This window comes from Mus caroli, chromosome 14 (assembly GCF_900094665.2).
Source record: "Mus caroli chromosome 14, CAROLI_EIJ_v1.1, whole genome shotgun sequence".
NCBI lineage: Eukaryota > Metazoa > Chordata > Mammalia > Rodentia > Muridae > Mus > Mus caroli.
The window spans coordinates 14,181,778-14,204,215 of NC_034583.1; the positions used below are offsets into that span (position 1 = coordinate 14,181,778).

Sequence of the window (22,438 nt, forward strand, 5' to 3'; positions counted from 1 at the left end):
CAACAATATGAACTAACCAGTACCCCGGAGCTCTTGTCTCTAGCTGCATATGTATCAAAAGATGGCCTAGTCGGCCATCACTGCAAAGAGAGGCCCATTGGACTTGCAAATTTTGTATGCCCCAGTACAGGGGAACCCCAGGGCCAAAAAGGGGGAGTGGGTGGGTAGGGGATTGGGGGGTGGGTATGGGGGACTTTTGGGACAGCATTGAAAATGTAAACGAGGAAAATACCTAATAAAAAAATAAATTTAAAAAAATAAAATAAAATAAAATTTGAAAATTAGTTGAGTATGATGGTGTAATCTCAGCACTTCATAGGTATAGGAAAGAGAATCAGAAACTTGGGTAATCCTTGGCTACATAGCAAGTTCAGGCCTCTTCTGGACCATCAGAGATCCTATCTCACAAAGAAATTGTTTTAATAAAATGAAAAATTAGGTTGAACACCTGCTTGTAATCCCAACACTTAAGAGGTAGAGACAGGAGGATCAGTTCAAGACTGTATATCAGGTTCCATGCTAACTTAAGCTCCGTAAGACCGTGTCTCAAAAAACAAACAAGCAAAAGTGTTTAAAAAAAGAAAAAAGATGAATAGCACCTTTAGTAATAGGACCAAAGAAGCGGTTCCTATAGCCCCTGTTCCCAAAACTCCAGCCATATCTGTCAAAGCTCATAAACAGAAAGAAGACAGGGTGGTATAGCATCCCAGAGGGATGGGCCTAGTGTCTCAGAGCAAGGCCTTCTCTCGGGGCGGTGGGGGGGGGGGGATCGACAGCTGATTTAAGAGGACCGACACTGGCTCTCCTTTCATCACAGAGCCTTCTGTTTCAGAATTCCCAAACCAAGCGCAGTTCATTTGTGAGACCCGGACAAGGAGGGAAGGGGTTTACTTTTGAGCAGACATTGCAACGCAGTCATTACTGTTCTTTCGTGGGGCAGAAATACTGAGGCAGCATCATTATGACACATTTTTCCTTCATTCCTCAGTACAAATAACAATACCAATTTAAAGGTTGAGATGTAGCTCAGAGCCCTAGGTTTGATTCCCAGCACTGCATAAATCCAGACCTAGTGGTGCCCATGTGTAATCTCTGCACGTGGAAGATGGAGGCAGGAGAACCTCCCATCCTTGGTTACAGGAGACCATGTCTCCAAAAGTAAAACAATGTAAAAATAAAAATAATTAAGCTAGTAGAATAGCAAGCTCTTAGTGTCCTATAATACTGTACCTTATCATCAAGAACATTCAGAAAACTGTTTGTAGTATACGAGATTCTAACCAGATGTGAAACACAGACCCCCCGGGCTCTCGGAGCTTAAATTCTAGCACAAACAAATATTCTAATAAATGTAAACTGAGTACCTAGCTCATGGGAGATATAGATGTGAGGGCCAGGAGTAAGATTAAGTCCTGATTCCTACCCACAGGAGCTTAGATTTTACTCAGAAAAAATATATACTTAGAATAAATAACTGAGTACACTTCATGCTTTCATAGATGTATATGAAGGTTACAAATAATCATGTGAATAGGAAGGGAATGATTCTGCTTGAAGATCAGAGGCTTAACAGTAAGAAGGCTATTCACTACCTGCAGTTTGGAATGAAGAGAAGAGACGACCTAAACAATACATTCCATGTGTATACACGACATGTTTGGGGAAATCACAAGTATGACCAAGGAGCAGCCACAGGACAGGGGAACAGCAAAAGGTGACGTTTCAACAGTAGACTGAATTCACATGCTGGAGAGGCCGGCATTCATACCAGGCTGCCTGTGCTCTTCCCAGCATTGAGGCCTGCTTAGGAAGATCGTGAGTAGGAAGCCAGCAGGGCCTGATACCAAGACTTGTCCCAAAACAGAGATAAGCAGCAACAAGAGCAGGAAGCCTGTAGAGGACCATTAGAGGCTTTTCAAAGAGGAGTAAAGCAGTTGGGTTCGTATTCAAGCAAAGCTCCCATGTTTGTTCAGCAAACCTCTACTAAGCATCTGTAGCCATGCAGTGTGTCTATCCGCTAAGCAGAGCTCTGATGCTAGGAATCACCAGAGAGAATCGTGCCTTTTCTCTTTCTTAGGCAGCCAAATGCTGTGCCATAGAGCCTACTCTCTCAGCTGATTACGTGAGGACTGGGAACCTCACCAAACGTAACCTAAAGATGGCCAGTGACCCATGTGGGCCAAGACAGCAGAATGGAGTACATGTAAAAAAGGAATGCATTTTTTAAAACAACAAGCTGAATTGAACTGGTGCATAGTGAAATTAAAATCATGTGGTAAAAGTATCAAAAACTTCCTTAAAAGGAAAATAATCCCTGTTTTACACATGGCTGGAGAGATGGTTCAGCAGATAAGAGCGTTCACTGACTCCTCTTCAGAGGACCCAAGCTTGGTTCAGGCAGCCATATCAAGAGGCTCACAACAGCCTTCACTCCAGTCCCAGGATCCACACGTTCTACACTCTATGGACACGTACATGCATGTGGTATCCATAAACTCACAAGCATATATACATGCACATACACACACACGCATCCATACATCTTTTTTAAAATGCACACCAAGCACAGAGTAGAATAAGTTTTTAGAGCATTGGTTCCAACTCTTGTTATGTTGTTTTTATCATTTCTACTGCAAACTTCTTTTTTTAGCAGTAGTAAATATGGATGAGACCCAGGGCCTCCTATATGCCCCACCACTGAACTACATCCCTAGCCCTTTCAAAACTGTTTCATATTCATAGTAATCCATCTATTCTCTTACCTACCTACATCCAGCACTGAAAATTCACATTATCTAGAAGGAAATGTGAACAGAGAACCTCCTACAAACAATAGTATATAGTTAGTTGATCTGTGAGCCCGTGCCATCAGAAACAGCAATTTGCTTCGTCCACTCTTTAGGAAAGAACCTTAAAATGGTACCTTAAGTTTGAAATCCTCTTGCTGTAGTTTTCTGAAAGATGGAATTGCAGCTGTGCACCTGTATGTCTAAGTGAGAAACCACCACGTTAAATGAGACCTGGCTCCCCTATGTCTCTACTACGTCTCAATTTAAGATAAGTAATGCATTTTTTTTTTCATGTATTCATAGGGGCTGTGAGTGTTGACTGTGTACTAGCTCTTCTTCTGGCTGCTTTAAGCTTTATACATTCTGATGTTGCGCGTGTGCACGTACACACAAACCCTTGAAATAGCAGTAATGCCTCTCTTTTAAAAAAACAAAGACATTTGTATTTACTGTTTTTCTTGTGTGCACACAGTGTGTGTGGTGGTCAGAGGGCCAATGAGAACAACTGTGGGCATTTGTTCTCTGCGTCTACTATATGGGTTTAGAGGATGGAACTCAGGTGGTCAGGCTTGGCAGCAAGCCCCTCTATCCGCTGAGCCATCTCATCAGTCTCAGTTGTCTTGTTTTTAAACCTCAAGAAATCAGAGAGAGTTTAGTTTGGTTTGCCAGAGAACAACGACAAAGCTGTATGGATTATAATCTTACAGAGCCTGGCTCGTCCTCGTGATCATAATGTCATACTTCCTTCCTTATCTATGGGATTTTATCAGTTAATTTAGTCAAACTTAGTTCTCAGCACCAGGCTTAAGGGAATTTCAATTTCCATTAACTGCTATATACTGCTTAATCAACACAAACAGCAGCATTAATGCATGGGCAGCTACCTACTTCTTTCTCATTCATCTTGTCCCAAAGACCTGCCGTTCCCATGAACCCCTAGGCACTTGACACCCTGTGAGCCTCAGTGTACTTGTTTATAAAATCAGTTGACAGCACCCAAAGTGTGGGCCTGAAACTGGCCTGAGGTGGCTTGTACAGCACTTAGCCCAGTGGGATTTCACCAAGAGACCATCCCTGCCTCTATCTTCTGATGCATCGAGCCCAAACCTTGGACGTTCAGAGTCTCTAGAAATGGCTAGACTGTGTCTTACAGATGCAAACCCTGTTCTCTGTGTATTCCTCTCAGCATCTGTAGCTTTCTTTTCCTCTCTCTATTTATTATCCACATCCTCAGAACTAGCTGAAGTCTCTTCTGCACAAAGCCATCTGAGTTGGCTAAGTTCATCTTGTCCCTCCATCTCTCCCAGCTCCCACTGCAGTTACAATGGGTGATACGCTGTCTGTAGTTCAGAGATTCCACACAGGCCAGGTCTCCTGCATGCTTCTAAGCACTCTGCAAAGACAGATTGTATCTGAGTACTTCTCCTGTGTCTCATCTCCTCCAAAGAACCTAGCAGAGTATAAAGAGCTTGTAGCTGTTGTTCGGTATTTGTTGCCTGAAGAAAGTAAACCCCTACCTTATAAAATTATATATTAGATTGTTTCTCTTCAGTACAGTGTTTCATCAAACAGATATGTTTTATATATATATATATATATATATATATGTGTGTGTGTGTGTGTGTGTGTGTATAAATATATATTATCTATAATAATAAAAAATATGTATGTGTGTGTGTATAATGACTATAGAAACTAGATGTCTTCTTTCAAACTTGTACAGTTCAAGCTGGGGATGGTAGCTAACCCCTGCAAGTTCAAGGCTAGCCTGGGTTTCCCTAATATTTGCTGTGTAGCTGTAGCTGTCCTAAAACTCATTCTGTAGGCCAAGCTGGCCTTGAACTCAAAGATCCAGAGTGCTGGGATTAAAAGTGTGCACCACCACACCTAGCTGGCATTCCCAGGGTTTAGGACTTCTGTGTTCTTTCTGCTTGCCATGGGCTGATTCTTAACCATGCATCTGACCCCCACGCCAGTGTCGCATGGCATCACTCTTTCTCCCCCTCTCTGTTCTCCAGGCAGATTGAAGTCCTACAGGCTGCCTGTCATGGGGTTTTCCTTTCAAATTCTAGTAAAATTGTCCTTGAGCTTCAAAAACAAACAAAGCAACAATGAAAACAGAGTGTTGCACTCTGTACTCCAGTTACAGAGCCTATTTTAGGTGTAGCACAGTTAGCCCATCCAAGCTGGTGCTGGCCGGCCTGCAGCCTCCACACTTACGTGTTTTAGCCTGGGATTGTCACATGGTCCTCCTTGTCACTCAGATCTCACAACCTCAGCCAGACTCAAGCATCACGTCCTAAACTAGCTCTCCGCTCTGCTACTGGTCCTGCTGTACCGTTTCACTCTCTCGACGTCATCTGCTGACAACTCGGTCTGTTCCTTCCTTTGTTACTTGAATAGCTAGAGTCTGCCCTGCTGGAATGTAGGCCCTGTAAAAGCCAGTTTTGTCTGCACCACTGACATGTTCATGTTCAGTCTCCAATACGGTCCCTAACATGAGACGAGATTTTTAATAAACATGTATTAAGTAAAGAAGCTGAGCCCAAACCAAACTTAAACCATGGTCGGTTTTAGATTTTAATGCAAACATTCCCACCATTCCACTGAGCCTGCTTCCCATGAAAGACATACCTTGAGAACTACAGTAAGAATTAATGCCCAAGATAATGATATTCAGATGTGCTGTAAGATTCTCTATTCTCAGAAAAAAAATTCATTGAGTTCTATAAATTAATTAAAGCAGGGATGTCATAGTATATTAATATATTATGTTAATACATTTAGAAAATTTTCCAACTAAAAAGACTTTCTGCTTTTTCTTTAGTTAACCAGAAAATTAAATTAACTCAGAGCTCCCCATTCCCTAAAGTCTTTGTTAATTAGGGTTGTTCTATAAATCTCTATTATTAGGAGAGTTTGTCATCTGTTTCATTAGCCTGTTTATTAGGGCAGTCTGAGCAGGGTGTCTTTGCTCATATCCTGATGCATGTGTCCTAGTGAGAAGAAACATTTCCGCCGTTCTCATTTCTCCCCATCCATTAAGGCGCATTTCATGCTATTAGTATAACAACGTGGTTTGTTTGTGTCGGTTCCCTGGGTCAAGTAGGAATGATATTGTTGATTTGGCTATTAAATATAATAATTAAATTCAAATGGTATGAAAGATAAAGGTTTGAATGCTTTGCAGCATTGCGTGTGATGAGGGAGACTGAAGGCAGCCTGCAGGCTATCAGTGACGGTCTGGGAAGTAAATGAGAGTCTGTGCATACAGTGACTATAGGGCTCAGCAAAGCACAAAGGCATGAAGAGTGTCGTGTGCGTAGAGCAGCCTAGTATTTCAATATCTTCTTTAATACCTCCAATGTGATAACACATACCCCACGACTCACTTATTTCAAGTATTCATTCTAAGAGTTGCTCTTATGTTGACAGTGTGCAATCATTACATTAACCCGTTGTGAACATTTTTATTATCTCAAAAAGAGACACTCCATAGACATTTTCAGTCATTCCCAACTTTCCAGCCTCATATCACACACTACCTACCCTCTCCGCCCAATCCTTATATCTCTGCTTGTTTGTTTGCTTCCTTGCTTGCTTGCTTGCGTTTGTGACATTCTCACTATGTAACCTTGCCTGGTTAGCTATGTATGCTAGGCTGGCCTTGAACACATAGATATCTACCTGCCTCTGCCTCCCAAGTGCTGTGCTCAAAAGCTTGTGCCACCGTGCCTAGCCTTGTAAGCTCTTAAGTATAAGGTTTTGATCAGAACATCAAGCATGGCTCATATTTGGAAGTCTGAACGCAACTTGCAGGAGTCAGCCTTCTTCAGTCCTGCAAGACACAGTGGATTCAGGTCACCAGGCTTGGCAACTATCTCCTTCACCATCTGAAACTCTTGCTGGCCCATTCTGATTTGGAAAGTGTGTGTGTGTGTGTGTGTGTGTGTGTGTGTGTGTGTGTGTATGTGTGTGTGCACATATGTGTATGTATATGTACATTTTTGTGCATATGGAGCCCAGGAGTCCACCTTAGGCAGTCTTCCTCAGGAACCATCTACTTTTTGTGTGTATGTCAGATATTTATTTTGGTCTTGACCACTTAAAGTAACTTATATTTCAGCCTATGTTAAAATATCAAAAAGTATTCCTTACCTCCTATTCTGATGCACACCTTTAATCTCAGGATTTAGGAAGCAAAGGCAGGAGGATCACTGAGTTCAAGACCAGCCGGGTCTGCATAGTGGTCTACCCAGAGAGATCCTGTCTCAAATACATATATACGCACGCACACACACACACACACACACACACTTTTGTTTTGTTGTATTTTTTGTTGTGTTTTATTTCTGGCTGAATTTAATTAGGACTGCTTGCATGAGCTTATGCTATATGTGTAGCATTAGTCACTAAAGTGTGGGTAATGTGTCAGCAGCTGTCCCACACAAGATGAGTCTCTGCCCACTGTAACCACTAGGACCAATAGCTTTTCAGAGAGGAGGGTGGGACCTCTAATCCCTTCCTTCTTCCCTACTTTGTTTTTGTGGGGGGGGGGTTGTTTGTTTGTTTGTATGGGGAGGGTTTGAGGCTGAATCTTACCCTGTAGCCTTGTTTGGGCTTCAACTTAAAGACATTCTCCTGCCTCTGCCTCCCAAATGCTGAGATTAAAGGCCTGCTCCACCACACCCAGCTTTGTATTGTTTTTTTATTTTTATGAGTTTTGTCTGTCTTTCAGGTGTGTGTGTGTGTGTGTGTGTGTGTGTGTGTGTGTTCTTGTGTGCATGTGCACACACGCACACAGGTACACATGTTGAAGTCAGAAGACAACTTTCAGGAATTGTTTCTCTTATGTACACAGTGTGTCTCTTATTTTTGCCCCCTGGCCCATAAGCTTCTATCTTCCATTTCCCGGGGGTGCTGGCTTATTATGGGTTTCCAAGATCAAATGCAGGCCTCATGTTTGCCAGACAAACAGTTTACCAACTGAGCCATCTCACTGACCCCCATTTTCTACAATTGTTACCCAAAGTATTTTATGGACATGTCCAATTATTGTATAATGTAACCCCATTGTTAACAGTGACTCATTAACTTCATTCATTCTCTTCAGGCCCATTTGTTCTAGGTTTATAGACGTTCATTCCCTATATGGTGTGACTTATACTTGAAAGTAATAAAACTAGATTTCTCTATAAATATTTATGGTGTAGACCTTTCCCTAAATCAAGCTGCAGCTCCTTACCAGTTTTTTCTAATAAAGTCTGCTTGCATCTCTTTCTTTTTTCTACCTGTATAAGCATATATACTGCTTGCTCCTAGAAACTCCAATCCTCTAGATTTGTACCATAGAATCCAGTTAATTACAACACTGTTCATTGCCATGTCGGCTCTAGAGTCACAAAGTGTGGAAAGTTTAATTGCTTCAAAATTTTTGTTTTTTGAAACAAGATTGTGTAGCCCAGGCTGGTCTTAAACTCACTGCCTAGCCCAGGTTGGCCTCTGTTGTCCTCCTGATTCAGCATTCCAAGGGTTGAGATGACATTCATGAGTCACCTAACCATTGTCAACTAGAACTGAATAGATGATTCTGGGTTTTTAACATCCAGGGTTATCCAACCTTTTGACACTGCAATTCAACTTTGTCATCTGCAAATCTGCTGAGCCACCTTCCCAGCCGCCCTGAGACATAGGACATGTGAAGCATGTGAGGCCACAGCCAGTGCTGCCTGACAGCGTACTTGTTGAGTAGACCATTTGTCTTCCTGAATAGCAGCGTTGCTGAGAAGATTGATTTTGTTGGGTTTGGTTTGGTTTTAGGAGATAAGAGTCTCAATTTGTAGCCTAGGCTGGCCTCCAACCCCAGATCCTCCTGCCTTTAATCACTGCAGTGCTGGGATTACAGGCAGGTTTTATCACACTCAGCAAAGTAGGATCATTTTTTTCTTTAACGTGTTTGTGTCTGTTATGGTGGTGAATCTCTCCTAGTGCTGGGAATGAACACCTTTAATCCCAGAGCCTAGAGGAAGGGATACCCAGGAAAGAAACACTACTCCTTGTCATTGGTCAGGCTACAGAAAATGGACAAGCCTGGGGTCTAGAGTACAGCCCTATCCTGGTAAAACTGAAGTTTCGTGTGTGTGTGTGTGTGTGTGTGTGTGTGTGTGTGTGTGTGTTTCTAGAAAGAGTCCCATTATAGGAAAGACTGGCCCCAAACTCCTAATGCTAACTTCTGCCTTTGCCTCCCAAGTGCTGGGATTGTAGCCATGTGCTACACACCTGCACACATGTGCAAAGTAGGCACACACCTCAGCTCTTAAGACCTTTACTCTCTAAGATGTGCCTTTAACATTCCTAAGATCTTCTACTTCCTCTTTGCACTGAGGTGAGATTGAAGTTTGCAAGTCATTAGCCAAGTCTGTCTCCATAGGATGCAAATTCGTCACTTCCGAGGGTCCAGCTCCAATCAGAAAACTGTGTAATCATTCACAGATGTCTCCTGGGCCAGAGTTCATCAGTGTCCAGAGCTGTCATGTGCCAAGCTTGGAGTACTGTCCGAGGTACTCTGTAGGGACAAAGGCAAACCCTGCTTCAGACAGGCCACACTGCCCCTGCTGTTGTTCTACCCCTGCATTCTGTGGTATCTGTGCCTTTTGTTAGCTGATGGGCAGTCGGCCGTAGGTAACCAGGTCATCTGTAATAAACCAACTAAAATCAATAATCCTTGACATCGACCTTAAGTGTTGTCACAGAATAATAGTAAAATTTCTATTTTGCCATTGTGATTTTTCTGTAGAAAGGCACTCAACACTTATTTACATTTAAATTTTGAAGCTCTTTTGGTGGATCCAAAATTTCACCCAAGTAGGCTTGAAGATTTATTAGGTAGGGCTCATGATCCAGTCCACAGAAGCACTTCCTTTACCCTATCGTTTCTGTTCAATCACATGCGCTGTCCACAAAAGAGCGATTTATAGTCACTCCCCAGGAACGTGAACTACAGGCTTTCATAAGACACACACACACACACACACCACCTTAATGTTGAAAATTACAAGTGTTGCTTTGCACCTTGGTTCCCAAGCCCTCTGGTACAGAATACTGGGCTAATTCCTCCGAGCAGCAGGTAAACGCGGAGTGTCATATTTTGCCGAGTGATCTTAGGTCTTGAACATTACAAAGAGAAGTTACTCTGCCTTTCTTTGCTTTCCTTACAGAAAATGACGTCACTGCTTTTCCTGTCTTGGATCAAAACCAGGAAGAGATCATTGACACCAATGGAGCTGGGGATGCATTTGTTGGAGGTATGGCTCGCTTCCTTCACGGTCACTTCTGAGTTTTACGTAATTAACCCCCAGTGTTCTCTCCATCCACTACTGTCGTATCCAAGATTTTACTACAGGAATGGTGTGTGTTTGGCAAACATCACTTGCTACTAAGTTCTGCCTCTGTCGTTTTCATAAAAGTAATTGTGTCAGAATATTGCATAACCAAGCCACAGCAAGTGCAGTAGATATTCGATTCATGCCTAAGTGTCACAGTGTCTGTGCCTGAGAGTGCACAGGTGTGATGCGTGCAAAGGGTTAGGATTTTTACTAATGAAGGCTCAGTAAGAAGGAGCAAATTTGGTTAGGATAAAGTGACCTGGGGAGTAAATATTCAAAAACAATATTGGGACAATTAGGTTTTAAAATCAAATTACTCCAAGTTCAGTGTAGTTAAACCAGGCTATGTCTCCAGAAAGCTTTAAACAAGACAAGGCTGAGAGGTTTTAAGTAGCAGTGGAGATGACTCTGACCACCCTCTCCTGAAGGATGACTTAACTCATGGGGATGCTTACATGTGTGCGATGACTGGAACATAGCATTGCCTTGAAGGGTCTCTTTCATTTTGGGCGTCTTTTCATCAGCAGGGCTGTTTCCTTTTCCTTTCTCTGGATTTCCTAGACCCAGGCTCAAGGGTCTAAAACAGGGACCCCACACCTCATTTTCTCTTTCTTTTACCCAGTGAGCTCTTATGTTCTTTCTTACTACATTTATTTACTTATTATGTGTGTAAATATGTTGCACTCACGCATGCCACTGTTTGCATGTGAAGGTCAGAGGGCAACCTTTAGAAGTCATTTCTGCTTCCTGGGTTTAGGTGGCAGTGATCCAGCTGGGATTCTCAGACACGGCAGGACGCCACATCTCATGGCTCTATGTTCTTTAGGAAAGCTTGTACAATAGGCAGGATCCATTTCGTGCTTGGTTTTGGTGTCCTTGCACAGAAAGACTTCATCAGTGATGATATTAGAGTATTCTCTAGCTAATTTTACCATTCCATCCTCTTCAGAGCTGTAAATCTTTGTAAGCTAAAAATATTTTATTCAGAAGTAAGCCATACTGCATAATGCATTATGGAAACAGTAGTGATTTTCTGATTGGAAATTAGTTAAACCAGGAATCTTAGTCCATAAGCCTGTATACTTGTATCCTATGAGCAGTTTAACTCTACAGAGCAAGATGTGTTCCATTTATCTGACATTGAGTAGAAAGTATAATGAGGCTGTCATGGGTACCAGGGTGACCTAATTACTACAGCTGGCCCTGCATCAACTACAGGGCTACTGTCTTAGTCAGGGTTTCTATTCCTGCACAAACATCATGACCAAGAAGTAAGTTGGGGAGGAAAGGGTTTATTCAGCTTACACTTCCACATTGCTGTTCATTACCAAAGGAAGTCAGGACTGGAACTCAAGCAGGGCAGGAAGCAGGAGCTGATGCAGAGGCCATGGAGGGATGTTCCTTACTGGCTTGCTTCCCCTGGCTTGCTCTGCCTGCTCTCTTATAGAACCCAAGACTACCAGCCCAGAGATGGCACCACCCCCCTTGATCACTAATTGAGAAAATGCCTTACAGCTGGATCTCATGGAGGCATTTCCCCAACTGAAGCTCCTTTCTCTGTGATAACTCCAGCTGTGTCAAGTTGACACAAAACCAGCCAGTACAGCCATCAATACTTGGTGAGAATGGAGACTGTGTGATAAAGGAGCTTTTCTTAGGAACCAAGCTAGAACTAGCTGTTCAGACTGTGGTGAGAGTGACAGACAAACCATCCCAGAAAGGTCAGCACCTCTGTTAGAAGATGCGAAGCCTGGCATTGTTGCTGTTGTTTTAAACATTTGTTTATGATGGGAAATGGGCATACCTGTGCCACAGACTACGTGTAGAAATCAGAAGACAGCTTGTGGGAATTGGTTCTATCGCACTCAGATCCTCAGGCTTAGGAGCGAGCACCTTTACCTACTGTATTGTCTCAGTAGACCTTAAGCCTCTTTTCATAGCCTCGCTCATATTTATTCTGGGGCTGTTGTTAGGTAAATATAAAGGAAAGAGGTTTTTAGGGGTCCTGGTTTGTCTCTTTTGTTTGATTTTGAGACAGTATCAAGTATGCTATACTGGCCTTGAACACATTATGTAGTTTGAAGTACTGATCCCCCTGTCTCTCGCTCCTGAGTACTGAGATTACAGGCTTATGCCACCATACCTGCTTTATGGGTTGCCCGGAGTCAAGCACAGGGCTCTGTGCAAGACAGGCAAGGGGTATATACCAACTTCACACAGAGACTCTTTAATGATAGGCCAGAGAGTGGATAGGCTAGGTTTTATAAATTATATACCGGCTATACATTTTTTTAAGTACCAACACTAAGATTGTGAAATAGTAATGGTAACTACTCCCAAGCTCTGCAGCTAAAGAGAAAACATCTGCTGCCCAGTTCGCCCCGGAGGCTACATTCTGTTCACCCTGTGAGCAAGGACAACTTTCTCACCTTATTTTATTTCTGGCTCCTAGCGCTGGCTTTCAAAAGACACCACTAAAATAAAAGCAGAGGAAGTAAAGTGGGTACAGAGCCACACCCCTGTAAGTTCAGCACTCAGGATGCTGAGGCAGGAGCTTTGCAAGCCCAGGGCCAACCTGGGCTACATAGAAGAGTCCTATATAGAAGAAACCAGGGAAGGAGGTTGAAGAGCTAGCTAAACAATGGATGCTGCTTGCTGCTCCTCCAGAGCAGAGCGTCTGAGTTCAGTTCCCAACTCCCATGTTGCACTGCTCACAACTCCAGGGATCCAACTTTCTCTTAGCTCCAAGTGCATCTTCACACATCTTCACAGTGCACAGCCATCCAGATAACATCAGTAAAGTGCAGGAGGACAGGAAGGCAGGCTGAAGTTAACGATATGCCACTGGTAATCCCTGAATTGATAACTGTTTTTTCATACTATAAACCTACTCCGGGGCTTAGGATATGGCCCAGGTGGTAGGGCACTCAACTTGTATGCATGAAGCCCTTGGTTTGATCCTTAATACCCCATAAAATAGTGACTGTGCATGCCCAGAACACCAACACGTGGCGGAGGGAGCCAGCATGAGGCTCTCATAATGAGCTCATAATGCAAAGGGCGCTGTGACACACGCCTTTAATCCCAGCACTTGGGGGAAAGGCAGAGGCAGGCGGATTTCTGAGTTCGAGGCCAGCCTGGTCTACAGAGTGAGTTCCAGGACAGCCAGGGCTATACAGAGAAACCCTGTCTCGAAAAAACAAAACAATACAAAACAAGATGTGCGCCACCACTGTCGGACACAATGTGCTTTAAAAAAAAAAAAAAAAAAAAAAAAGCCTGCCCTGATGAGCTCCCATCCCAGGACAACCATACTCTACTTTAACCCGCTGTGTGTGCGCCTGGGGGTGGGGTGGGGGTGGGGGTTGCAGTTGTAGTGTTTTGTAAAGGGCTGGGAATCCAACTCCAAGGCCTTGTGAAAACTAAATAGTACTCTATGCTGAACTACAGCCGAGACCTTATTTTGGTTTTGGTTTTACATTTTCTTAGTTTCTGTTTGTATGTATATTGATGGATGGCGCACAGGTGGAAATCAGAGGGCAGCTGACAGGAGCTGGGGTTTGCTTCCACCGTGTGGGCTCCAGGATCAAACTCAGGTTATCGGGCATGGCCGCAAGCCCTTGTTACCTACTGATCCATCTCACTGGCCCCCAGACCTTTGTGGTTTTTGAAACAGGGTCCTGATCTGTAACTCAGGCTGTACTTGAACTCACTGTGCAGCTCAAGCTGGCTTCAAACTTGCAGTCCTCCAAGACTGGTTATTTTTATTTAACCTGTTTTTCTAATGAGAAAAGTGAGGCAGAGAGAAGGTGGGGAGCATGCCTGTAGCCTGGTGGCTGCTGCACAGTGGAGGGTCAGGCTCCAGCCCTGCTACAGTCAGTGCTCTGACGATGACGTTGTTTCACTGCACAGTTCTAGAAACAGCATTTGAGAGAGGGGTCTTATTAAAGCTGAGAGCCACAGGCCTGCCTTTCTAACAAGCACTGGTTTGCTAAAGAGAATCTGAATAAAATGACTTCATTTACTGAAGAGGGCCTTTTGTTGTCTGATAGGATGGATGCAGAGGACTCCCGGGTAAGTTTGTGTAGGGTGGAAGGGCTGCATGGGGAGTCTGAGCCAAGAGCTTCTTCCTGACTTAAGCAAGTAGTTGATTGTAGCAGGAGATAGGCAAAGCCAGACCATAAACCCACTTGGAAATTATGAAGTCCAAATAGGAGCTGTGTGAAGCAGCTGTTTAATTGCACCAAGATAAGCTACCTGACAAATCTATATTAAAACAGAATGGTTTTATATCTTGAAAATAAATAAATAAATGCTTTGGCTGAAACCCCAGGTTCCCATCTCCAGATCAGCAAGAGCCTTCTTCCTGGGATTAGAAAGAAGCAGCTGCTAAGCCCTAGCTTCGACACAAATGGAGAGACAGTGGCAACTTTCACATTACTAAGTAGATTCTTTTTCTTTGCTTCATTGCCTGATTAACATATCTCCTTTTTGATTGACATATTCTATCTTTAGACAGATAATATATTCATCCTGTTACTTTCAAGTTTTGCTGGCCTAAGAGTATTTCTGTCTTGTGTGACTTTGCATATCTGTGTTCCCGTCTCTAGTGTTATGGTGGTTTAACTCTCCGAAGCACAATCATTTTCCTCTCAGAAATTCAAGGTTTCTGCTAAAGCATCATCACTCTAGCTACCTTGTGCTAATTAGATAACTCAGTACCAAACGGCCGTGGGCTCCACTTAGCCAGTTAAAAGATGCAAGCTTACATCATGGATTCTCATGTGTAATTTGTAAACAAGTACCCTCAGCTGTCCATGAATTAAATTACTACTTCCATCTCGGGGCTTAGTGAGTGTGTGAGGTCCCTCTGGCCTGGCAAGCACACCTCCTTGTTCTATTTGGAGATCTTAAATGCTTGGTAACCTCTGCTCTTTTACTTCTCCATGATGAAACTATTCCTTTCACACTCTTCCTTAAAAGCCCCAGGGTCAGGATTGCACCTTTTGAAACAGAGAAATTGTATAGTCTCTAACCATGATTTCCTAATTTCCCAGGTCAGGAGAAAATGTCTTGTTGTCCTGCTGTGCTTTGTCACAGCAGGTCTGCCTTTTCATTTGGAACCCTCTTTGTCACTGCCATAGTAACAAACGGAAACATGGAGAACATTTTGTGACAGGCACTGCCATTGTTCCCAGTGAAAGTCTCTTCCCAGTGAATGAAACTGAGAAGGAAAACCCTAAGAAACTGTTGTGAAAGTGGAGCTAACCACCAGGCTCCCACAGGGCGTCAGTGCCAGCCTGTGTCACTGTCATAGGATCTAGTCACAGCTTTTACAGGAACCACGTGTGGCCCAAACCTACACATCCTCACTAGACTGAAAGGGGTACACCTGTGACAGATGATCTCTGGCCCCCTCTGATGAAAGACTAGGGGCGTCTCCCAAGAACTAGCACTCTTAGGTCGACACAGGGAATGGCCAAGAACCATTTATAGTTCATAACATTGTATTTTGAGAGCTAAGAACCTGTGCTGCCTCTGAGCACTTTTGATGCTTAAAATTCTCGTCATAGCTTTGACTGAGAGAATGTACTGTCTTTAAGGGTGCCTAATTAATATATAAAAGACTCTTAGGGCCATTTAGTGGCCACAGTATAAATAACTATTCTGTTTTTCATCTAATAAAATTCCACTGTCTAATTTGTATTTAAAAAATAATTTTGTTTTGTTTTTTAATTATTTCCAGACCCAGTGAGATGGTTCAATGCAGGCAGTCACCTGCCCTGGGCACTGTACTCCGGTCACTAGGCTTAGCTGCCAAGCACATTTACCTGTGGCACCATCTTCATCCTCTGTCCTTAATTACTGCTTCATAGTATCATGCAAAGAAATGATACACAGTTCTTGTTTGTTTGTTTGTTTGTTTCTAGACAGGGTTTCTCTGCATAGCCCTGGCTGTCCTGAAACTCACTCTGTAGACCAGGCTGGCCTCGAACTCAGAAATCCACCTGCCTCTGCCTCCCAAGTGCTGGGATTAAAGGCGTGTGCCACCACTGCCTGGCTTTGATACACAGTTCTTGAGGTTTGGTTTACTTTAGTTTTGTTATGTAGCCACCACTAAGTTGCTCCTTCTCTGGATCTACGTTGACCATTAGTCGTGTAGCAGCCCTAACTAAACTTTGTGGGACACCCCCGCCCTATGAAAAATAAAAAGAAACCATGGAAGTAGAAGGGAGGCTGGTTGGGAAGAGGCAGGGGATCAGCAGGAGTGGGTAGAAGGGTGAATATGATCAGGATACTATATGGAATTGTCAAAAACAATTCACAAGAGGGATAAAATTAAGTTGCTACAGTTATCTTTTGTGTGCCACCACATTCCTTTGTTTTATATTTAGACAACTAAAAAGCAGTGTGACAGGCATTCAGTATATTGTTTCCTCTGAATCTGTAAGCAAGCCCCAGTTAAAGGCTTCCCTTGAAGACAGTTGCCGTGGTCTTGGTGCCTCTTTACAGCAATAGAACACTGAGTCAAACAGTGTATGCCACCTTTGTATGATGATGGCTCATACCATTTTAAACAAATTCCCAGATCATTACCATCATGGTGGGGAGCATGGTGGCGTGCAGACAGACATGGTGCTGTAAAAGTAGCTGAGAGTTCTACGTCAAGATCTCCAGGCAGCAGAAAGACAGAGAAACTGTGTCTAACTTGAGCTTTTGAAACCCCAGTAACATTCTTGCTCCAACCATGCCATACCTCCTAATCCCTCTCAAGTATTGCCGCTCTGATAAGCAAACATTCAAATACAGGCGAGTAATCTCAGCATCTGAGTGGTCGAAGGATGAGGACCAGGAGCTCAAAGTCAACCTCATCAGACTCTTAAGGCTGGAGGAACTGTCCAACAGAGGTCAGGGCCAGTTTCTAACTAAGGTTTATCTAAATCAGTGGATTGTTTGTTTCATATAAGAAAAACTTCTTATGTGCTATTTTGGTAATGGGGTTGATTTAGACCTCTGCTGAGAGAGAGAGAGAAAGAGAGAGAGAGAGAGAGTTTGTGTGTGTGACTGCACATCCATATAGGGTTCTGAAGAGACCAGAAGAGGGCGTCAGAGTCCTTGCAGTTGGCAGTTGTGAGCTCCCTCAGATGGATGGTGCGACTCCAACTCTAGTTCTCTCGAGAACAGGCCATGCACGCCAGGCAGTGGTAGCACACACCTTTAATCCCAGGACTCAGGAGGCAAAAGCAGAAAGATCTCTCTGAGTTCAAGGCCAGCCTGGTCTACAGAGCCAGTTCCAGGACAGCCAGGGCTACACAAAGAAATCCTGTCCCCAAAAAAACAACAAACCAAAACAAACTCTGTGAGCCTATGGGAGTTATTCCCATTCAAACCACCACATATACCGCAGCTCCAATTCTGTGAGCCTTGGTCTTCCTAGATTTGAAGACAGTCAAGAGACAGAAAGTGATGATGTTATGAATAGGCTTTATTTAGTGGTAGATGAGCAGAGGTAACTTCCTAATTAAAATGACTAACATGTCTTACAATACGACATGGCATAATGTTCACCTGTTATTGTAGTACCCGTGGACTGGAACTGGTTTGAATCTTAAAATGAACACTGCAGCTGCTATCACATGAATCTATCAAATTTACCATAGTCTGCCTGATCCTTGCATCTGTAATAGTTAGGTTCTCCACAACTTAGTGAGCTGAAATGAAAAAAACACTGATTTAGATAAACCTTAGTTAGAAACTGGCCCTGACCTCTGTTGGACAGTTCCTCCAGCCTTAGAGTCTGATGAGGTTGACTGAGCTCCTGATCCTCCTCCTTCGACCACTCAGCTGCTGAGATTACTCGCCTGCGCCAGCACCCAGGTCAATGTGCTAGGGATCAAGCCCAGGGCTTTCCAAATCCCCAGCCCACAATGGAGGGGATTTATTGCTGTCGTCGTTTTGGTTGGTTTGAGGTTTTGTCTTTCCTTCCTCCCATCAAAACCAGAGCTCACTGATGAGACAAGTATTGCTAGCCACATTGCTCCAGGCTTCCCTCATCTCTGCCTTCTGAGGCTGAAGTTATAGGTAGGCTGCCATACACTCCTGGAATTGGGAGACGGGGCCTCTGGGGATATGAACTCTTGCTTATACAGCAAGCACTTTAACCACTAAGCCATCTTTCCAGCTTTGTAGTAGGTTTTAAATCGGTCACTATCCATGTAGATAGGGACAAATTAATAAGTGTATAAAGATAAATGTATTCAGTTTTATTTGATGGGTTATCATGTGGTGGTCGTCTCCAGCTGCCTATATTCAATTTTAAGTCTTGTCCTTTCTGCTGTGGAGGACTTAGATTACCTTTTGCTCAGTGGGTGTGTTAGTAATTGTATGGGCCTAATAGGTACCTTAGCAGTAAAGGCATGGCCTGTTCTCAGAGAGAACTAGAGTTGGAGTCGCAGCATCCATCTCAGGGTGCTCACAGCTACCTGTAATTCCAACTGCAAGGACTCTGACGCCCTCTTCTGGTCTCTTCAGAAACCTATATGGATGTGCAGTCACACACACACACACACACACACACACACACTCAGCAGAGGTCTAAATCAACCTCATTCCCAAAATAGCACAGAAGAAGCTTTTCTCACTTCAGATATATGAGGTGTATACTGCCCCAAGCTAACCAGGCAGTCAGTCCCTTCCCTTTCTTTTTCTTTTCTTTTCTTTTCTTCTTCTTTTTTCTTTTGAGACAGTCTTTCTATATATCCTGTCTGCCTGAAACCTACAAATATCTCCTGAGCTCTGCTTCCCAAATGCTGGGGTTTAAGGTGAGCTCCATCATGCCTCACCAACATTAGCATTTTATAAAGTTCAGAATGATGTCTTTTTATTTCTGGCTCATCATTTGGCAAATTAATAATTTGTCATTTAGTACATTTAAGTACTTAGGATCATCTTGCTAGGAGGAATCATCAGCCATAAGCTACTACAATGTATAAAGTGCTATAATGAGTTTCCGTGCTTATGAATTAGAGCATATGAACGTAGACATATCTACTGTGTTATGTCAGCATCCATGACTTTGCTTCAATAGCTGATCTATACCTCAGCCACAGTGGGTGGCTGCTGTGGCTATTTCTCCTCTTCTTCCTCCTCTTCATCTCCTTTTTGGTTTTTTGAGACAGGGTTTCTCTGTGTAGTCCTGGCTGTCCTTGAACTCACTCTGTAGACCAGGCCTCTTCATCTCTTTGAGTGACGATTTTGTGGAGTCCAGACTGTTCTAAATTCACTGGGCAGCCAAGAAGTAGCCTGAACTCCTGATCTTCCTGCCTCCACTTCTCCAGTGCTTGAATTACAGGAGCAATACTTGGCTCATGGGATCAAACCCTGGGCCTTGTTCATTCTGGCGAGCTCTCACAGCCCTAGGGCCAGGGATTTGTTTTTATTTCAGACATCCCACGCAGCAGGTGATAGAACTAAACAGGTACCCATTTATAGCCATAGTGAAGAGGAAATGAACCCCATGGAGGCACTGGTATTCAGTATAGACACTGAATGTTGAAGCTTCATAGCTAAAGTAAAGACCATGTGCAGAGTATACCCTTACCTCTCTGTATACGCTTTATGATCAGCACGTGTGCTGTGCTGAGCTGTCACAACAGGATGCCTGCTCTCAGTCCACTTCCTGAGGTTAGCCCTTGCACCAATACACACGAGTTAAACTTCAGTTTTCATTGTGTAAGTACCTGCCGTGCCAGACTTAACCTTGGTAGACACCATAGCTTTTTATGTTAATTGAACACTCAGTGTTTGTTGATTTCTTTTTCCCAGAAAAGTTTGTCTTCTAATATACAGACAAGTTACATGAATTTATACTTAGTTGGTAGCTGTGTTGTAGAATAAAATTGACTGCAGAGGAAGTAGGAGAGGAAGGTTTACATGCCAGGGAGACCATTATTTTCACATCTGGAGAGTCTGAGCTAGCCAAATAGAAGAACTAGGAATTTCCTGCCAGATGTTAGTTCTTTGAGCAACCTGTGGACATCACAATGAGGGGATCTAAGTCCCGCTTTGCTAAAGCTTACCCATGATGCAAGCTCGCTCCTAATGGGTAGCAGACATTGCATATATGTTGCCACTAAAGCCAAGAGTGTTTGCTATTATGAAGCGCAGCAACATTCAAGGCACAACATCAGTCTCGTGGAAACTATTTCAAAAGTGAACATTCTATTGAAATTGCAAAATGTAAATGATGACAGTTTCATTAATAAAAAGAAGGTGAGACTGTCTTGCCACAAGTATTCCAAATAACTTGATTAAGGTCATTTAATAAAGTCAGTTTAAGACAGAAATATTTCTCTAAAGAAGCAATCTGAAAAGTTATAAAAAATTGTATTTATGTCAATTTCCTGTTCACGGTTAACAGGGGACTTAGAAAGTAGAATATCCTTCAGAGAAGCTGCACACAAAAAGTAGAAACACTTTATCCAGCTGAAACAAGAAGCATTGTTGAGGGAGGAAAAAGACTGCATGTGATCTCGCTGCCACCACTGTCCTCCTCTGCAAGGGGAAATATTGACATCTACCAGGCTGTTTGCTCCAGCTTTCTGATCTCCTGCAGTTTATTTTTATAACAACCTTATCGATGGGCCTCTTACCCAGCTCTCTAGGTTTAACTGAGTTGAGTCGATTTGTTACCACAGCTTCAAGTAGCAGTTACAGAACAAGCAAGACAGCCTAATAAAGCTGTAAACGTGTTTACTCAAACAGCGTATTGATTTTACTGGAGAGGGAGACGCTGATGCTTAGCACAGTGTCAGGGTGGGTGGATTTCACTGCAGTTTTTCATTGTCATCTGTCATGGTTCTGAGACACCAAGGAAAGCCATCAGAGGATAATTAGAGGTAGCAGAAATTTAACCCCTAAAAATCAGTTAACCGTTGGGGGTGGGGCCTGTAGCTAATTAGCTTTTATTAAAAATCTCCCCTGGTAATAATAACTCAGAACTTTGAATGGTATTTTCAGGTAGAACAGGATCCCAAGGTTGTGACTTGTTAAATGCATGAATGTAATGGCTACAGATACCTTTGACTTTTCTCATTATGGTAATTAGACCCATCAGAGCCAAAGCCAGTCGAGGACAGAGAGCTGAACATGATTTCCTGAAAAGTCAGCCTTATGGAATTGGTAAGGCATTCAGATATAATTAAGACATAGCTCTACGGAAGACAAAATGCACGCGCCAACTTCTGGAGGGCTCTCAAGTGTTTTGTCCTACACCGTGACCACGCGCATGAAAGCACCCATACCGTGTTCTGTTTCTTTCCTTTTTTTTAAAGATTTATTTATTTATGTATATGAATACACTGTAGCTGTCTTCAGACACACCAGAAGAAGATATTGGATCCCATTACGGATGGTTGTGAGCCACCAAGTGTTTGCTGGGAATTGAACTCAGGACCTCTGGAAGAACAGTCAGTGCTCTTAACTGCTAAGCCCTCTCTCCAGCCCTCTCATGTTCTATTTCTAAATGTGTTTCTGTTTTGTTTGGACTTGGGGGGACTTGTTTTTTGTTTTTTTGTGTGAGGTTTTGGGTTTTTTTTTTTTTTTTTTTTTGAGACGGTCTCATTTTATGGCCTAGGCTGATCTGGAACTACCACACTTAGCTAAATACTTTCATTAAAATGGATTCTAAGATATTTCTGTTTGCTTTTCAAGTCGTGTGTGTGTGTGTGTGTACGAGAGTATGTGCATGTAAGCCACAGGGTCCGTGTACAGGTCATAAGACAGTCTTGTACAGTCAGGCCCCTCCTTCCACTTTTATGTGGGGTCCCAGTATTGAACTCAGGTCAACAGGCTTTAGTGGCTTTTACCCTGTGGGCCATCTCTGATGCCTTTTCATTGTAACCTTAATGATTAAGGTTACAGCAAACCGAAGCCGAGCCCTAGTAAAGCATTAGCATCGAACCTCAGGAAAGGCATGGACACAGCACCTGCCAGCTTGCAAATAGCTAGAAAAGCCTTAGCTCAGAGGGGCACATGCACATGCAACAGTGAACAGAAAATGAACATGTATTCATGATAAGCTTGACTGCTCAGTGTGTCTTCCCACAGCTCCTCTACTTCGTCTGCTGTTTTACAGGGAAACTCCCATGCCTCCTTGCAGCTCCTGCCTCAGTGAGCGGTGTAGATGAGGAGATCTAGTGGACGGCCAGCTCTAAGGTCTGCAGTAGCAGACTGTCGAAAGGCAGCAAGAAGAGGTTGAACTGG

The 22,438-nt window shown here is 43.2% G+C and overlaps 1 protein-coding gene across 2 annotated transcripts in view; it reads left to right on the plus strand.

Moving 5' to 3' along the window:
• The window catches only part of Adk (adenosine kinase), a 398,197-nt gene that overhangs the window by 363,472 nt on the left and 12,287 nt on the right, over positions 1-22,438 (plus strand). For both annotated transcript variants that reach the window (XM_021182427.2, XM_021182428.2), the window contains exon 10: positions 10,007-10,093. In XM_021182427.2, the coding sequence (XP_021038086.1) occupies positions 10,007-10,093 (87 nt within the window). The remainder of the gene's footprint in view (positions 1-10,006; positions 10,094-22,438) is intronic.